The following is a 19,721-nucleotide window of genomic DNA, read 5'->3' as shown; positions in this document are numbered from 1 at the left end:
TCATAGATTCTGAGCTGATGATTCCAAACTGGTGGTCTGCTCTGGGTTCCAAAGCAGTGAACAAGTTAACAAGTACAGTGGGAGAGTTTGTTCCCTATTAAAAATGACAAAGATTTCTGGATTGTGAATATCATCAACTACACTATCATAAAGTTTCATGCTGCTAGCATTAATTAATGGTGGTGCTACATAGTTTTGATTCCCCCTCGTATATGAGCCTGTTACAACCTCTGCCTCAAAGATACAGATCAGGTGATCCATTTCACATTTTTCCCTGATATTTGTTACAAGGTTCCTGGGATTCTTGTTAAAGTAGATGCCAGCTCCATACTTCTGGTCTGGAAGACACAACAAAAGAACCTGTTTAATAGAGTCATATTCTTGTATTCTTAGTGCAAAAGACAAGAGATGGCAACACTTCTACCTAATCTTTGGTCTTCTTCCCAAACAAATCCCAGCTTGATTCAATCTAGTAACACCAGAACAGGCTTGAGAGGCAAGCTAGGACCCAGTGTTTTTTCCAGTCTTAATTATTATAATTAGAGGTGTTTGAATTTTTTTTTTTGCAGATTTTGTAATTTGAAAAGGTGGAAAGCAGTGTTAAGTGTTTTTATTCCAAGTTCTCATTTTTATTAATTTTAAACACTTTACAACACAATTCTAACTGAACAGGCAGGTCCGTGGGCCTGCGCTGTATCCAGCACAAGTTTGGGGCTGTCTAAGACTCGGCCTGAGGAAAGAAGAAACTTTTCCCCTTAACCTGGGGAGAGCCACAGCAACTCCAATGGGTCTACTCCGATCTGCACCACCTAAAGAGGTGGCACAAATCTGAGCAGCCAAGGATTGCCTTGGGCCACCTGGGAACAGGGTCAGAATCTGGCATAACCACCAGGTCCTGGCCTCCCCGTCTGCGTGCCCTCCCCCATCCCAAAACACCTCCCTCCCGCCTCCTCCCCACCCTTCCCATGCCCCCCCCAGACCTCTGCGCCAGCAAAGCTCAACAGGCATGAACTCACCTCTTCCTGGGGCTCATGTTGGTGCAGGGAGGTCAGGGCACATTTGTGCAACAGCCTATCTCCCCTCAGAATGGCATGAAAGTGCTTTACAGCACTTTTGTGACACTTTGGCCAGTGCAAGGGACTTGCCCTGGCCAAACAGGGGCTTAGGATCGCACTCTTAAAAGTGTACTAGCTAGGTGATAGTGTCAGCAGATGCAGCCACAGCATTCTTTTTAAGTGGAAGAGTAATCTATCTTAATTTCTGGAAAATATCTTAAACAGAATGTGGTATTTTTATGTCATTATCAACAAAAACCTCTAATTATAACCATAACAGAAATATGCCAGTCATGGGGATCCTGACCCTAATCCTAAACTCCAGTTCTTCTCAGCTTTGTTTGGGATTTACATGAGTGAAAAGTCAAATCATTTTCCTAGGGGAAAGCATAATGATAACACTGTGTAACAAAATTTGAGCAATTCCATGTTTATCTGAATATTTTGATGTTTATTAATTTTGATGCAAAGATTTCAAAAATGCCATTATTTTTGGCAAAGCATCAATAGTTTAGTCACAATTCATGCTATGCAATTGTATAATACAACGTGTGTTACAATGCATTAGGCCAGTGTTTTTCAACCTGTGTGTCGTGACCCTAATGGGACTGTGAAACCTCATTTGGGGGGGGGGGTCACGGCAACCTTTCAAAGCCTATGCAAGAGAAGGCTTGGATCCAATCCAATCATGGTACTACCTTATCAAAACTGAGTTATTTATATAACCCTGCACAGTTTTATCGCTGTCTTGTTCTGCAGCTCTGAAGGCTGGCCTTGCCGGGGCTGCTACCTCACAGGGTTGTTGTGAATACACAAGAAGTAGGATGAAATTGGGGGTGGGCTGATTGGGTCGTAGGAGAGGTGCAGGATCAGCAGTGGGTCCTGTCATGAATATGTACATATTAGGCCTAGGTTAGTATGTGGAGCCTGAACCAAACTAAGTCAGTAGAAGTGGCTAGCAGTTCCCAGCTGCAAGAATGTGAGTAAATAAACAAGAATTACAACCCCTTGGAATGTTTAACACCTTAGTAGACAGAGAGGCGTCTGATCAAGCAGAATGGAATGCAGCTATGGATCTCCAGTGGGGAGGGGTAAGAACTAGGAGGGCTAGCAAGAGGCCAACTTTAAGAAGGTTCTGTCCTCAAAAGTTTCTGATTGGACAGTCTAAATAAGTATGAAGTCACCTCAGCACTATTAGCATAAGAAGTATAATAATGAGTGCCCCAAGGGGTGTGCGTGGTCCTTCTTGAACAGAGTTCTTGGGTGCAACTTCCTGCCCGCTGCGAGCTCCATTGTCTACGATGGGCACCTGGCCTCACAGGTAGTCTTGAGGCTAAAAGATCTACAAGAGTAACTGACCCAGGTGAGAGATAGGGATTAATAGAGATAGCCAGCTAGCTTTATTATTTTATTGCTGATATGTTTCCTAGATGTTTATGCCTCTAGCATTTGCTGCCTTAGGTAACCTTATGCACTTAATAAACTAAAATCTCTTTTACTAAGTTGTTTCATTGTCTGTTGGGGACAAAGGTTCAGAATCCTGCCTAGCCATTCAGCAAGCTACCAAGTACTCATTGAGGTCTAGTAACTTGAGGACTGAAGCTTTAATTGGAGAAAGCACTCAGTGCCTGCAAGGGATAGAATTAAACCTTAAGTCTCAGTGTCCCTGGACTGAGACACTGGCACATACAGGGTGGTGGCAGTACTACTAAGCAGAGAGGCATTGAGGGCTTTAGGGTTCGAGAACCAAGAACTCTGAGCACCCCAAACCCCCCTAAGTTTGCGACAGGTCCCCAGTTTCATACTTTATTTTTTAGCGTCATGGCATGAAAAAGGTTGAAGACCATTGAATTAGGCAGTAGAATAAATAAAAACACGAAATTTAAGATAACTTTAAAAGTTTTGATGATACAAAAAGCAAAGATCAGCTTTCAAATCAGCACCTCTGAACTGCATAAGAAACATTAAAAATTCAACACAAACAATATTTGTGTTACATAGTGTAATAACCAGATATTAAGTACTACTGAACTGCACATTTTATTTAGCTACACCTTGGGATACACTGAGACTAGCTCTAGCTCATGGCATCTTCTCTGCTCCTTCCTCCCAAATGAAATCCTAAGCCTATTCCCAGAGAACCACTGCTGAGAGTCAGAGAGTTACTGGCAACAGTGTGGGGAGTGGGGAATACCCAGGAACAGCAAGAAGAGCTGAACCTCCCCCTTGTGGTTTTCAAATATTTCTTTCTTCCCTTGCTACCCCCCCATACGGCATAGATATCTACAATGTATTCATCATATAGTATTAAAGTTGCATGAAAATCCATTTATTTCCTGTAGGATTTCAACAATATCACTGGGGAGGTGTGTGTGAGTTACCTTGTGAAGAGGAGTAGGTTTTCTGAAATCCATTTTTGCACACCAGACTACAATACTGAGCTGGAACACAATGGTATAGCCTATGGCATACTGGCATTCCAGTATTTTTTCCTTCTATTTTCCTTTTAATCCTTTGGAAGGCAGATTCTAAAACAGGATTGTTTATTTTCTCGATCTACAATAAAAATGGACAATAAAGTAACATTCAGTAGTATTTACACTATAGCCTGGTCTGAGTACATTTTTAGTCTAATTTGTAGATTTGATTTTTTTTCCCCAACTTGGCAATACCAGGAGGGAAAAATAACAGCAATTTCAGTTATATTCTCTGCATGGACAGACATATACAATTATGGTTGCAATCCGAACCACACTTTCCTGAGAGTAAGCCCCACTGAACAAAATAGGACTTACTTGAGTAGACCTGATTGTGCCCTAAAGCATTCACCACCTGTGAGTTGTGATAGACATCTGACAATGCAACGGAAGTAGTGATTAGTAGAACCTAGAACCTTGCATTTACTTCAGCTCCAATATGGAAAGGACGTTGACTGATATCCTATCAAAACTGGGAATGACTAATATCCTACACAAGATCAAGCTCATGTCCATGAAGGCTTTACATCTGCTTGCCTCAGCTCTGCGAATAATTGTACAAGGCTATGCATGTTTACTGAGAAGTAAGTCTTGCATTCAAGAGTGCATACTTACTGGGAAGTATACACAGAATTCTAGTCCAAAGTACTATAAGTGGCACAGGATATGAGATGTTTTAAACACCAAAAGCCCAATTGAATTGTGAAGTTACTGTACATTCACACATTGGGTTAGACCCAGTTTTACACTCATTGAATGGCATATAGTACAAGGGATCATCTCTGACTTCTTCTCAGGTCCATCAGTTTTCAGGTTACAGAAAGGCCAGCACAGGTCATCCTACTGGCGCTGCTTGCTCACAAGTTGTCGTTTAGTGTTTTATTGCACTTTTACGGCAGCTCACGCCCATGCAGCAACTGGCACCAGCAGAGCCCAGACTTCGGATTGTGCTGGGACAGTGTTAGTATTCTACTTCCAGCTTTCAAACCAAGGACAGCTACACTTAAAGGAGGGTCACAATCCTCCTTTATTCACAGCCAATTAGTGGCTACTGTAGTTTGCCATTTTGATTCAACAGATTAAAAAAAAATTCCATTAGCTTTCTAAAGATCAGACTGATTTTACCACAGCTCAGTGGCATAGCTAAGGCATCTGGTACTCAGGGGCAAAAAATATTTTAACATCCCCAACCCCCCATATAAAAAAACCATGAAAACAGTTCTGGCTAGCACACCTCTCTTTCACTCCAACACCTGCTTCTTTCCCACTCTCTGTAATTTTTTCCACATATGAGCAAGTTGCAGTCATCCCCCTTTCCCATACTCTCTCAAACACACACATGCAGGTGTTGCCCCACCTTTGAGACTTGGGACCCCACCACCATCTGCAGTGTCCTTGTGCTCCAATCCCCTCCAGCCCAACGTCTTCCTTAAGTTCCTGTCCTGTGTAGACTAATGGGGCAAATCCTTACTCTGCAGCCCCAAGACAAAAAAATCAGAAGGGGACTGGAGGAAGCCCCCCCTGCCTACTTTCAAATGTCCTCTGCAAGGAGTGTGTGCAGAGAACCCCTTGCCAGGGTTTAAAAAAATGCTCTAAAACTTATGGCCTGAACAAAGGAGGACAACAGTTTGTGCAAGACAGACAGACAACAGAGAAGGAGAAGCTCAAGGGCAGAAATTAGTTAATGATGTGCAGGGCTACATTTCTCAGCAGGCCATGTTATCACCTGGAAAAGAGGAGAGAGGCAATGCTGGAGAGCTTTGGAAAAGGGAAGCATAAGAAGGTCTGAGATTGAGAAAAAGAGAGACAGTCTGGGGGAAGGTGACTGAAGAACCAGCAAGGAAAGGGAGTGAAGAGTTCTTGATTGCAGAGAGGGGAGGGAAAGGAGCACTGGCCTGAGGCTGGCACACCTGTGATAGGGAAACCCAGAAGGAAAAGGTGGGTCCACACTTCTCTTGCCATTGACACACACACCCCCCGCATCCGGTAGGTGGTCTGAGGCACAGGGAGGCTACACATTCCCCCCCCCCCCCCACCGGGCCTTGGAAGGCTTCAGGAGGCCTGCTGGAGACCTTACAAAGACACTTCTGGTTTTCGCCAAAAACCAGAAGTGCCTTTCTAAGGCCTCTGGCAGACTTTCTGATGCTTTCTGAGGCCCAGGTAAGCTGGGCGCATTCTCCCCTGAGCCTCAGAAGGCCTCTGAAAGGCATCCCCTTGGCCCCTCCAAAGGGTGGTACCTGGGACAAATGACCCCCCCCCCCCCATCCCTCTTAGTGATGCCATTGCCACAGCCCTCCCACTGCGGGCTTCTAAAGCTCTATGGATCCTGCAGACGTGTGAAGTGTCACATCATTTTTTGGCATAATTTTGCCACTGATCATCTCTTTACCTTAAGAACCCGGAGACCAGCTTTTTCAAGCTGTTTTTCTTTGTCTTTGAATTCTTGAAGATATGACTCTATCGGAGTGACCTGGTAACAGAGTTTACTCACTGTCTCTGTATGACGTTCTGGATGAGGATAGTTGCCCAAAAGTCCTGAATGCAGGCAATGATATGCTTATTAGCAGTATAACTTAATAGTATAACACTTTCAGTTTAGAAAATAGAAGTAAACCTAATGAAGAATGTGCCATTTCATTCTGTTTGCTTAATAAAATGGAAAATAATTACTCTCTCAAACAAACAGTAAGTGAAGTCTTTGATAAAGGATGCTTCAGGGCTCAAAGGCATTTTTCTTTGGAGTTAATATTTGCAGGAAATGTTTATCATACTTTTAGTCTTAAGTTCCCATCACTTTATTTGGGTTTAACTGCTCTGCTGCATAGTATACTTTGGGTGTGTGTGTGTTATTTTTACTTGATATTGTTTTGATGACTGTTGTAAGCCATCCTGAGTGGTTTCCAATATAAGCCATCCTCAGTCCTTCAATTAAACTGAAAGGTGACATGAAAATGTCTACAATACATAATTGTTTGTGTCCTGTCCTTCTAGCGTTTGATAAGGACTGACACAGTAAATCAAGCACTCAAGGACCCATAGAGAAGGACAGAGAACTACATAGGGAAAAGAAGTTCTAAACCAGCAATTTTCAACCAGTGCACCACAGCACATTGCTGTTCCAGGAATGAGCCGCAAGTGTGCTGTGGAAGTTTGGAGGAGGATCATTAATTAGAAGGGCCATTGAGAGATGCCCCACGAGCATTACAATATGCCTTGTCAATTGTCAAAAAGCAGATGGTGTACCTTGACAATTTTAGCGCCTTCTTAGTATGCTATGAGATGAAAAAGGTTGAAAATCACTGCTCTAAACTATGGCCTCCTGAAATCTTGAACAAGCACCTTTTGCTTTCTCAGTCTTCAGATGTGACTGCCTGTATGTTTTTCAATCTCTTCTTCATAAAGGCTAGTAATCAAAGCTAAGAGTTGGGTAGCCCAATCCTTCTATCCAGTACTGGCACAGCGGGATCACATGGCCCCAGTTCAGCCCCCCCGCCCCCCGAAAAAGCTAAGCAAGCAGCTCTTACTGATCTGTTAGGCATTGCTCTGGAATGCACACCAGTGGGACAGCACAAGCCTTCCTGCCAACGTGGCTTACTCCCAGGGTGCCACAAAACGCTTTACATTTGCAATACCCTAGGCCAGCACAGTGGCAGCTATGCCAGCAGAATAGGATTGTGCTGTCAATAAACCAAATTCTTCCCATTCAGATTCTCTGATATTAGGTGTGCCCATCTATGTTATAAATGCACTGCATTTATACAACTCCACATACCATCTGTCTTCAGTAATTCTCCCTTGTCTGTAGTCTGTAGCATGAATTCGATAGCAAACGTGGCATCGATTACATCTTGGGGGGATCCTTCAATCTCTAATGTTGTCCCCTCTCTAGTTAAACTCTCTGATATGGTAATGCCAAAATGCTGCTGCAGATGTGACAGTTCCACGGGGTGATTGTTACCCAGGTTGAGAATGTCATAATTTTTTATAATAATCTGATGAGTTTGCTCGACTTGTATGATGTTTTTGAGCCACACTCTTGCTTCCTCCAGACTTTCACGGCTGCATCCAATGAGTTCCACAAAGGGTCCAATTTTTCCACCACATGCACTAGCTTGTATCTCAGTCTGTAGCTCTAAAAAAAAAAAAATACAATTGGTATGTGTAACATGACTGGATGAACACTGGGCAGGCCTATCATTTTTCCCATGAGGAAACATTACTAACGTCTAATGGTGATGCAGAAATATGCCTGTAATATATAGTGGTGTTGTAAAACTATCCATCTTTGTCTCCATCAGGCCAAAAGGTTATGATTTCTCAACATGATTACTCACACATGAATTTGTGAATGGGATCCACTGAAAAGTTCTGCAGAGGATATAAAGGTTTGGTTTGATGTGTCTCCCCTGTAATGGCTGAAACGTTGGGTGGCTTTGAATGACACTTTAAAAGCCCATCTGGTTCCATATGCTCATATTTTGGCCCGTTCCCTTGCAGTCAGGGGACTTTGGGCCATTTTCTTTCATCATGTGAGGGAATGGTTTGTCCAAACCTTTCCTCTGCGTGTACTGCTAAAACACATGTAACCCTATTTCTGAAGGGGGTTCATCAGGGTGGTTCAAATGAATCACCACTCTTCCTGACACAATTAAAGAAAATGGCTCAGACTCTCCCAGGAGAGAGAAGAGGGCTAGGGTGTGCATGCATCAGAAATGCATACATCATTTATTGCGTGGGGGCATTCAAACAATAAGACTGTTGTTTGGACCAGCCCATAGTTGATTTATGGAATTTGTTGCCACAAGAGATGGCGAAGGCCACTGGCTGAGATGGTTTTAAAAGGAGATCAGACATACAAGGAGAGTAAGTCTTTTGGTGGGTACATGCTACTCCAAGTATAAAATGCTACTTCTGGTTTTCTACTGAAAGTCGGAAGTGATATTTTTAATGCCTTTAAAAGGCATTAGGAGGGTCAGGGAAGCCCTCTGAGTGGATGCCTGTGGCCTCTACTGGGCTCAGAAGACCGTCTGGAGGAGAGCAGAGCTCCCCTCACTTCTGGAGGGCAGGTGTTCCCTGGTATCTGTAGTTTCTAGAACCCTCATAGATACCAGAGCATGCCTGTAATTTTTTGTGTACTATACTGTTAGCATTTTGCCATTTAGAGGGTGGAGCAAGATGTATCTGCTAATGCTACTAATTCTGGGCTCTTCTTCTGGACTCTTTTTCATTCCCAGTCTTCTTTCAAGACCCTCCAAAAAAGCTAAATACTTCACATATTTACCTTTATTTCTTAACCCCCTGGCTTTACATTGTCATGGTTTGACAAATCTAAGCGCATCTGAAACTTTATTGCTATATAGTGCTGACATATAATCCAGCTTTGCTCAAATATTTAACAGAATATCGATCAATTTTACTAACCCCATATTTCTTACCCATAGCATCCATATTGCTGCAGTCCATCCTTTCTTCCAAATTATTTTTGACTGAGATAAGCTTGATGTGGAAAGCCTTTAAAAAGAATGCCGTAAATAATCACTGACCTGGACCCTTGGCAATATTCGTGCAAGAACATTGTGATAAATGCATGGTCCCAGGACATGGTCTGAATATCCGGGCTGGCCTCAATTGTCAGGACCGGCTGGGCAGTCTTTACCAACATATGCCATTGATGGGACCCACATTTGACCTGTCTGCTGGGGCCACTGCTCCCCCCACTGCTCAGTAAGCATTTCATGGTTAATGGGGAACGGGGAGAGAAGCAGCAGCTACAGCAGTCCATGGGGCTACTACCATTTTAAAATTCCTAGAATGGACCAAAGATACCAATGCAATATCTGGAGCTGGGGCATCTGAGAATTACAATGCTGCCAAGAAAGGCAGCCCATTGCACCGGCTGCTCCCATCCTCATTGCCTGGTAAGCTTTGGAATGTTTATTGGTGGATGGGGGAACTGCAGTGGAAGAGAGTTCTTCCATCTCCTGCCTAAGAAAGCCAGGCACACACATACATGCATGCACATGGATCTGAGGCCCACGCCACAAATGTCATGTGCCCAAGAGCATCTCCTTAGGCCAGTGGTTTTCAAACTAGGGCCTTGCAACGCCCCAGCCTGAGAGCCCTGGGCTCTTTTCCTTTAAGGGGCGGGGGGGGGAAGGCAGAGACACGATGCCCAGCATCATGCCTCTGATCAGGGCACAGGGGCATGCTGCCACTCACCTTCACCTACAGGAGCCCTCCAAGGGTCGGGGGAGCCTGGCACCAGCATCAGCAGGGCTCCCCACGCAGCACAGAGCCCTCCAGAAGGTGATCGCGACCACTTCCAGTTTTGCAATCGAGAAACAGGAAGTGGTCACGATCGCCTTCTGGAGGGCTCTGCGCTGCGTGGGGAGCCCTGCTGAGGCTGGTGCCGGGCTCCCCCAACCCCCGGGAGGCTCCTGCAGGTGGCAGTGAGTGGCAGTGTGCCCCTGCGCCCCAATCAGAAGCACGATGCTGGGCATCACGTCTCTGCCTTCCCCCTGCCCCCCTGCCTTCTGAGGCAAAGACTTAGTGGCTCTCAAACTCTCCTTAAGTTTAAGAACCACTACCTTAAGCTATCAGCCCTGCAGAGGGGCACAAGATGCAACCACCTTTGCTGAAGCTAAGCAGAACTGGTGCTGGCCAATGCCTGGAGGGTGACCATTTACAGATTCTGTGTATGCTGAGCTTGAGCTCAGACTTGAGCTACATGACTGAAGAAAGGAGGAATATACATATTAGTAATATTAAGCACTAGCAATCCTGGCAGATTGGGGGAAAATGCCCTGGGGTGCCACACCTGTGAGGGCAGCACCATCTTCCTTGCCCCCCACACCGCCACCTCCCTCAGGAAGCCTTCTGAGGGCTCGGAAAGTCTCGTGCTATGTCCTCTAGCCCTCTGAAAGCCTTCTGAGGACCCCCCGGAGGTTTTCTGATGAAAACCAGAAGTGATGTTTAAAGGCCCTCTGGAAGCCAAAGGCCCTTTGGAGGACTAGAGGATGTTGCATCAGGCTCCAAAAACCAGTGGCATAGCTAAGGAGGTGTAGGGGGTAGCCACTGCACTGGGCAACAAGCTTTAGGTGGGCAACAAGCTGAGCTTGATACTAGTATCCAAAATTATGAAAACCTTTGTATGTACAAATAATACCATCATGTGATATATCTTTGGAAAGATAATTTAAAGCAGAATGCAGTGAAACAAACTGTATAAGTGTATACTATGAAATATTATGGCCAATTAACCAGAAAATGTTCTTTTTAATTATTGCTGTAAGCCACCTTGGATCTCTTTGGGGAGAAAGGAGGAGTATAAATGAAGTAAGTAAGTAAATAAATAAATAAAATGAAAACACAACTGCCTTATGGAACAAAAAGTGGATTTCTTTAACACAAAACCAGCCCAGAGGGGCACAAGATGCAATCACCTTTGCATCTCAGAAACCAATTATTCTGAGAGCCAATCCAATGTTGTTATGATACAGCATGGAGCCAATAAGGTGTTAATATGAATCAGCTCTAATTTCCATGTATCATAATACAGTTAGCCCTGCTAATTGGGTAAGGAAGCACTTTTTCAGGTTGTGCTCCTCTTCTATTTAGCAGGGAGAGAATAACCATCCCTCTTCACCCTGATACATTGTCTCTAACCAATAAGGGGCACATGTTTTTATTTAGTTAGTTAATTAAATTTCTCTCGCCTGCATTGGCTCGGTCATGTTGTGAGAATGGATGATGGCCGGATCCCAAAGGATCTCCTCTATGGAGAACTCGTGCAAGGAAAGCGCCCTACAGGTAGACCACAGCTGCGATACAAGGACATCTGCAAGAGGGATCTGAAGGCCTTAGGGATGGACCTCAACAAGTGGGAAACCCTGGCCTCTGAGCGGCCCGCTTGGAGGCAGGCTGTGCAGCATGGCCTTTCCTAGTTTGAATAGACATTTTGCCAACAGTCTGAGGCAAAGAGGCAAAGAAGGAAGGCCCATAGCCAGGGAGACAGACCAGGGACAGACTGCACTTGCTCCTGGTGTGGAAGGGATTGTCACTCCCAGATTGGCCTTTTCAGCCACACTAGACGCTGTGCCAGAACCACCTTTCAGAGCGCAATACCATAGTCTTTCGAGACTGAAGGTTGCCAATACTAATTAAATTTAATTTTGTTGTAGAGGGAGGCTTTTGACCTAGGCATAAGCCCTTATAAGGCATTAAAGATGTCACTTCCAGTTTCACAGAAAAACCAGAAGTTGTATTATTTTAAAGGTTGGTCAACTTCAGCCTCTGCTGGGCTCAGAGGAACCTCTGGAAAAGACCTCCCCTTGCCTCCAGAGGGGGGGAGGCATTCCTTGGTATCCATGGTTTCAATTAACTGTGATGGGTTCCAGAATGGAACTCCCATGGATGTCCGGGCATGTCTGTACTTTTGAAACCGTTGTCCTTTTCCACTGCAGGAAGCAAGACTTTTTATGCAATGCTACAACATTTCATATCTGCAGTCAGGGTTTCATCAAACAATATTACTATAAAAATGTAATGATCCCACACCAAGAAAGTGTTATCTACAGCAAAGGAGAACTTCTGATGGGCAATAGTGACAACTCCCCAGTCAGCAGCTTCTCTATTTTATGGACAGGTTGGAGGTGGTTTTGCTGCAAGACAGTGAGTGATAAATGATGGGGTAAATGCATACAAAAAATAGCTAGGCACCTACTCATCCTATTGGCAACTAACATTAAACATCTCACCTCATAAACGTCATTGTTGTCTGGAGGAATCACAATGTGTACATCTAGCTTTTTTCCAGGACACTCCTCTGCAAAGTGTATTATTTCATCTATGACAATATCTGCCACTTCATCCTTTGGCAAATGTAAATCTTCAGTTCCAAGTGGAGGAAAAGAAATGGATGGAAACTGCTCCCGAGTCTTGAAAAGACTTTTTGAAATGGCTGTTTTAAGAGCCTGTTAGAGGAAACAGAATGTTATAGGCTGGGGCGAAGTTCCTACACTCAAAAAATGAAAAACTACTGTAATATGAAAATCTAACAGAAAAGGACATTACCTGCTGTGCATTCCGTTCATTGAGTGGTGGCCATACCACATGGAACACAAACTCACAGTCAATATTGTATCCTTTTGTGCATATGAGTTTGACGCCATCTGATTCATGTTTCTGCACCTCAGAGAGAAATTGCTTCTGCATAGGTGGCCCTGCTTTTTCCAGAATTGCTCTTGAAATTGTTCCTTGTGAGAGATCATCTTGCATAATCACAGAGTTAATAATAATGGCCGTCTAGAAGATAATAAGGTAAAATCTGAATCCATTTAACTTCCAGAACATGAAAGTTTTTGTTTCTATATACTGCATTCAAAAAACATCCTGATATACTTAGAGTATCTTCACCCAGAACCCTCACCCATAATACCCAAAGGACACAAGATCAGAAATTATATAGTGTAATGCAAAAGGGTTATAGAGGAATGTCAAGGGTTTGGTTATTTTTTTCTAATCAACTGCAAGTATTCTTGTAATACCACACATTAATCTAAAACAGGGGTGGGCAAACTTTCAACTTTAGGGATGCTGGACCTTTAACAATTGTATAGAAGAGGGAATTTCAGCAGGTGTAGCTTGTCATCTCACAGAAGCTGAAATTCTCTCTCCTACCCAATTGTTAAAGGTCCAGGATCCCTAAAGTTGAAAGTTTGCCCACCCTAGATCTAAAATTTTTTAAAGGAATTCAACTTTCAGTCATGTTCCGGGGAAAAGGTAAACTTTGCTCTTGCTCAAGAGAGAACATCTATAAACAAACACAATTAAATACATAGAGTAGTGCAGTGGAGAAGAAGTATCCCTGGAGCAAGTGTGCTCGTGCAGTACTAAAAATTCCAAATCATGGGAAAAGTAATCAGAGGCCCCATTTGTAACTAAAGGGCTCAATCCTATCCCAACTTTCCAGTGCTGAGGCAGCCACAATGAGGCTGCTTCATTGAGAAGAACTGTCCCTTGAGGAGAACTGCCCCTCTACTTCACAAGGCCTTTGGCGCAGCTGCTTCAGCATTAGAAAGTTGGATAGGATAGGGCCCACAGTCAGTGATGTAAACTGGCCATCAACTTCCAAGTCTGCACTCTTATGTACAGACCCATCACTGTTAAGCACATGGAGACTTACTTGCTTTTTTTCTATATCTCCTTTTTCAATCTGTAGGCAGAGATCATTGATGGTAATGGAATTCAATTTCCCCTTCAGAGGCACAATATCATTACCACCTAACAACTCTTCACAAGTCTTTTTCATCACTTCAGCTGTGGTCTCCTCAATGTTCACAAGGTGGATTTCTTGCAGGTAGCCAAACAATGGAGCTAGCTGAATAAAATTCTTTATGGTCCGCACAATCACCTGGGCGCACAAGTCCTGTGGGAAGTTGAAGATTCCCGAGCTCAGTGCAGGAATGGCCACAGACTTGATATTGTTTTCTGGTGCATTAGCATATTTCAGAATATTTATAATGGCTGTTTCCAGTTTGAGGTAACATTCCTCCCTCTGATCTTCTGACCATCTGGGGCCTACTGCATGAATTACTTGCTTACAGGGGAGTCTTCCTCCACTAGTGACTGCAATTTGGCCAGCACTGAGTGGCCCATTCTTCACTATGAAGTGCTTGCACTGTTCGTCAATTTCTGGCCCCCCAGCTTTCAGCACAGCTAAGGCAAGGCCTCCAATATGCCGCAGGTATTCATTGGCTGCATTCACTAGAGCATCTGCTTCATGTCTTGTAAGATCATCCACCCACACAGAAACTTCAACTCCTTCCTTCAGGTGCTTCCTATACACTTTAGTGGGATTCCTCGTACTCTTCAGGACAGTGATACAGCCAAACTTCTTCTGAAGCAGGCTAATTAGGTAGTTCTCTCTTCTCTTAAGAATTGCGTAAACATTGTGACTGATAGGAATTGATAGGATTTCCTCATCCTCTGACATGCAAATTTCTAGGGAATAAAGCAAAGTAAACAAGGGGTTCTGTGCAATATAATTCTTCTGGCATATTTTTAAAGTTTTCCCTACTTTATTTACTTCTGGAAATGGCACGAGAACAGAAGATGCTTGCCAGTATATTATTGTGAGGCTGGGATTTTTTGTTGTGAATGAGCTTGGCTAGAGACAGGCCCTGGCCAATGCTTTGCCTGAAACGAACCAAAGAGAGTTAACAAGTGCCAAGTGTTAAACAGCCCAAGAAACTCCTTGACTGGGAGCTTCCATTAGGACCCTCACATATATCTACATGAGAGGAGGGACTAAGGAAGGGAGCAGCAACCTTCTTCTGCATCGGGTCAGATTAATGTTACTCTCATATCCATGAAAACCAACAGCCCTGAGAGGCAGTGCACCTGAAACCCTTTAATCTTCTTCCTTCTGCAGCAGGTGAAAGTCATATGAACCCCCTCACCTGGACTCCCTACAAGCCCCCTTGTACCCCAGCACCGCTGCAGTCCCAATTAGAAGCTGTGTTGTGCCTTTTCTTATGACCAAGGAAGTACATCTCTCAGGCAACCTGGAAACATGTGCATGTCGAGGAAGCAAAAGGCCTAAGATTCAGAGTGTGAAGTAGCTCATTCCCCCTCCCTCCTTGGTTAGAAAAAGGGAAGAATTGGCTGGCAGATTTGGGGAGAGACAGAGCCTGGAATGGAAGCCTCCCCGTGCCTCAGAAGGCCTTCTGGATGTGACCGGAAGTCACTTGCTGTTTGTGGCAGCTTTTCCCTGTGTTTGAGACTGGTTGACATATACAACCTGTGAGCAAGAGAGGACAGGCAGAGCAGGGGAACCAGTACTATGAGAATACCTGCTGTGTGGAAATCTAGGAAGGGGCTAGATCTATGTTCCCATAAGTCTCTTTCTGCTGCTCCTGAAAAGCAAAAAATGGCCTATTTATAATCACTGATCTACAACAAAAGTCATATAGAAAATTCTTTACCTGCATGGTTGCCTTCAGTTTTTGTAGAACTGGATGCCTGTGAAAGTAACATAAGCATTTTTAAAAGCATTATCCCACTAACATCTGTGGATTATGATCACAGACTGCTACTTTATCAAAGCCCTCCATAACCTTGTACCTACAGTTACTTTTGGTTCTCCTGTCTCCTGACATTTTCCCTACTGTTGAGATTTAAATGGTAATCTCTTCAAGGCAGGGCTATGACTTCCTTGCTTGTGTTATTCTGTACCATGAAACAATGTACATACTACTGTAAAGAGTAATGCAAGCAAGGACTTCAGGTCCCTGCCCTGAGGAGTTTACCATTTCAGTCTCAACAGCAGGAAAAACAACATCAAAGTCAATAACATCCAATAACCAGAATCCTATGTGCAGAATCCTTCAGTGCAATCCTATGAAGGTTTATCCAGAAATCAGTCCCACTGTGTTCAATGGAACGTACTTTCAGAAAACACGTAATACAGAATCGCGGGCTTAGAGCATGATCCTGTACATGTCCACTCAGAAGTCCCACTGGGATCAAAGGGACTTACTCCCAAGTAAGTGTGCTTAGGACTGCAACCCTATCTGGTGAGAGACAACTGCATATTGTATATTCTAGCCATAATGACTGATGTACGCATGAATCCTCTGGCTTCTCATTTCATTTCACAGTGGAATTTCATGCTGAATGGACTTGAGGTTGTTTTCATTGTTCATTTGTTGGCTGAGTTTATTCTTTTAACCTTTTTTATTCCCTGGCACCAGGTTTCTTTCTTTTCAAACCCAAAATGTCCTTTTCAGGAGGTTATTTTCACACAAGCTGTTATCATGCTTGGCAGACTGGCCAGAAATCTCTGCCTGGATCCTCTTTTCTTTCCAAGGACTCACCAGCAACTTCAACATGTTCCCCATGATGTCTCTCCTCTTTGCTCTCCCCTCCTAGATGGGGTTTCTTTTTGCCTCCATTCTCCACCTGCCAAGGAGAAGGAGGAACTGCCTGTCCCACAACTGCCTCCTGCAGAATCCTCTTGTCCAGTTGCTATAGAGACCCCTGTGGAGTCGCAGCAGCATTGTCAAGGCACTTCCCTGGTCAGAATCTTCTCATTTAAAGGGACATGACTGAGAAGCCACTTCATGCATGATGATTTTCCTGTTGGAAAAAGAGCACGTATACTGAGAGCACACTGTCATGTGTCATGAGAAATGCACAGGAGAACCCTATATACATGTGATGACATGCACATTTGTACATTAATTACAGTGCACCTGATAATCTACATGCTTTTTTCCTGCTCTGAAGTAATATCTATGTAGGAAGATCTTCAGGGGTGACACCCTTTGATCTACTTGGAATGTTGTCAAAAAGGGGAGAGTGAAAGCCAGTGTCCAATCCACCTTTTATGACAACATATTATTAGTCACTGAGGGAGTAACACACCAGTCCCACAGAATAATCCACATTTTGCTTCCATGTTTTATCCCTCCTAAATCCTTCCAAGGAGCTCATGGCAATACACATAGTCCCCCTCCCCTTTACTGTTACAACATCCCTGTGAGGGCAATTAGACTGGGAGAGATAGTGATGGGTTCAACATCACCCAGTAAGCCCTGTAGTTGTGCAAGGTTGTGAATCATGTTGTCCTCTGTAGTTTTTCAGCATGCTAGCCAGTACCCTACACTGGTGTTGATATAAAGTTCCGCCCAGCTCCAAGCTTGGCTGCCTGAAAGTTGGCAATGATGTATGATGATATTACCAATGTATGACACTGATGTATGAGGATATTACCTTGCCTTGCTACTGCGCAGCCATGGAAGGGCTCCATGTGGCATCATGCACCTCCATGTGTCCTGGTCTGATGTCAGAAGCATTGTTGCCAACACTGCTCCTTCACATGTACATGTGTATCCTACAAGTGTCATGCGCGCGCGCACAAAGAACTGAAATTGGGGAAATTAGCAAGTGAGAGGTCAGATCTAGCAGTGTGACAAAGTTTTGGGACTGTTGACATGGAGTAGTCATGCACACAATCTCAAAGTGCCTCAGTATTAGGCTAACAGGAACCACAAGGCAGAGCTTTTCAAATAAGGTAGTTTATTAAAGATATATAACAAGTAAAAGGCACATTTAATTTCAGGTCAGTTACTTACTACTAGCTGTATTTGGACAGCAAGAGCTGGTTGGAAAGGTGACTGAATCTTTTGGGGAAGAGAGAAAGAAACTGCTATGAAGATCAAAGGGGTAAAGATCACCTATCCTAGTCTGCTGGTTATGGCAAGCCCTGAGCAGCAAGGCAGGGCAGCAAAGTTTTCAGGTTCCAGGGGAGGGAAAGACCAAGAAATGGAGGAGGCTTACTTCTGGGAAAAGAAGGCTGTGAACAAACATGGACAAGCCACCTAGTTTCTGAAGTGGCAAAACAACCCAAAAGTGAAGGAGAAACCTCAAAGCACACCTTAGTAGAGAGAAAGCTGGCCCTGTTAAAAAATGGAGGTTCCTACTGGGACAAAAACCTCAAGACATCTTGCTGAAGAGAAAGCTGACCTTCATCTGCTTACTTCTGAAGTGACCCCAATCTGCTTCCAGAGTCACTTGCCTTTTATAGGGCCTTTTACAAAGGAAACAAAGTAATTTTGGGGCTGGACAAAGGAGTTTGCATTTTGAGCTTCCTGAGCTTGACTGAATTTTTCCAGGGGGATGAGATCTTGATGGCCCATCAGGGGGAGTTTCTGCTGAACAATACCTGTGGCAGGGTGTGTTACCTCAGGCTCAGGTTGGGAGACTTATTGGCCCAAAGTCAGAAAAGAACTACCCAATTGGGCAATTGTAATTTTATTTGATATTCAGGCAGATCTCAAGCACCCAGATTTAATCAACCATAGAGGGGCCTTTTTCCTTCCTGGGAGTCAGCAAAATCTCACCCCTTTTCACAGATCAGGAAGGTCTGCCCAGCCCTGAAACCAAGATGGAGTCAGTTTAAACTGCACACATGTTTGGGAAAGAGGGTGTCTGTAACAGCATCTGATGAAAATGCCTAATGGTGAATGTGAAAGGCTGTATAAGGGCCCAATCCTATTCAATTTTCCAGCGCTGGTGCAGCTATGCCAGTGGGATATGCAGTACATCCTGTGGTAGGGAGACAGACACAGAAGCCTCCTCAAGGTATGGGAACATTTGTTCCCTTACCTTGGGGCTGCATTGTGGCTGCACCAGTGCTGAAAAGTTGGATAGGCCCTTAAGGCCCAATCCTAAGCAGGTCTACTCAGAAGTTAGTCCTGTTGTGCTCAATGGGACTTACTCCCAGGAAAGTGAGGTTAGGATTGCAGCCTAAGGCAGCAATGGCACAAGTTACTCTGCTGAACAAACAGCAGACTTGGCTGACTTCTGACACTGGCCCTGCACAGGAGCCCCACTTTGTATGTATCATATTTTACACCAGGGCAGCCATAAGCATCACCGAGATTTACTGGACTGGGATGTCAGGCTACAAATTCAGCAGGGGTTTGCTGCTCCTATGGAAACATGTTAGGTTTGTTATCACCTGTGCAAGGTTCAGGGCACATAAAACCACCAAATCTAGATTATTTACATGCCTCAATCTTTTTTCCCAGCTATGAATTAGGATGGACTTTTTTCCATCCTAATTATGTGTTATGTGTTGCAACCGTATACGTACATGCACTTACCTGGACGTAAGACATCTTGAACTTAATGGAACTTCTTTCTAATTAGACATGCTTAGGGGTGGACTGTTAATCCAGTCTTTCCAAAATGGGCCTTAAGGACAGGATGACCAGAAATCCTCTTTTTCAACCTGGAAAAGAACTTAAAATTTAATTATAAGCAACGTTGTATTTAAATTAACCACATGAAATCAACAGATGAGTTTATTTTAACTTTTATTTTGTCATGCCCTACATTTTTTCTGGGATGTCCTGAATTTTGGGGTGCCTTGTCTTCTTTTGCAGTTATTTATTTGATTTTTCACCTTTTCCTACCTCCCTTCCTCCGAGGAGCTCAGAGCGGTGTACATAGCTCCTCCCCTCACAACAACCCTGTGAGGTAGGTACAGCTGAGAGATGGAGAGAGTGACTGGTATTTGTATGAATTCATTCCATTGGCACAGAGTCCACGGCATCAGTGGGAGAAACATCCGAGGGTTCTTGTGCCGAACAAAGACATTCACCAGCCCTAAACCTCAGCCGTT

General features: G+C 44.0%; 1 protein-coding gene across 1 annotated transcript; it reads right to left on the bottom strand.

Moving 5' to 3' along the window:
• Positions 1–16,431, bottom strand: PARP9 (poly(ADP-ribose) polymerase family member 9). Its single transcript, XM_066621459.1, is given in 10 exon segments — positions 1–338; positions 3,437–3,611; positions 5,922–6,067; positions 7,293–7,664; positions 8,968–9,043; positions 12,289–12,504; positions 12,605–12,835; positions 13,716–14,533; positions 15,517–15,553; positions 16,408–16,431. Coding segments are annotated over 10 exon segments (2,433 nt in total).
• Between the last annotated feature and the right edge of the window lie 3,290 nt (positions 16,432–19,721).

The sequence above is a fragment of the Tiliqua scincoides genome, chromosome 1 (assembly GCF_035046505.1).
Source record: "Tiliqua scincoides isolate rTilSci1 chromosome 1, rTilSci1.hap2, whole genome shotgun sequence".
Lineage (NCBI taxonomy): Eukaryota > Metazoa > Chordata > Lepidosauria > Squamata > Scincidae > Tiliqua > Tiliqua scincoides.
The sequence above is the reverse complement of the archived record's forward strand: the minus strand, read 5'-3'. Positions and strand labels throughout refer to the sequence as shown.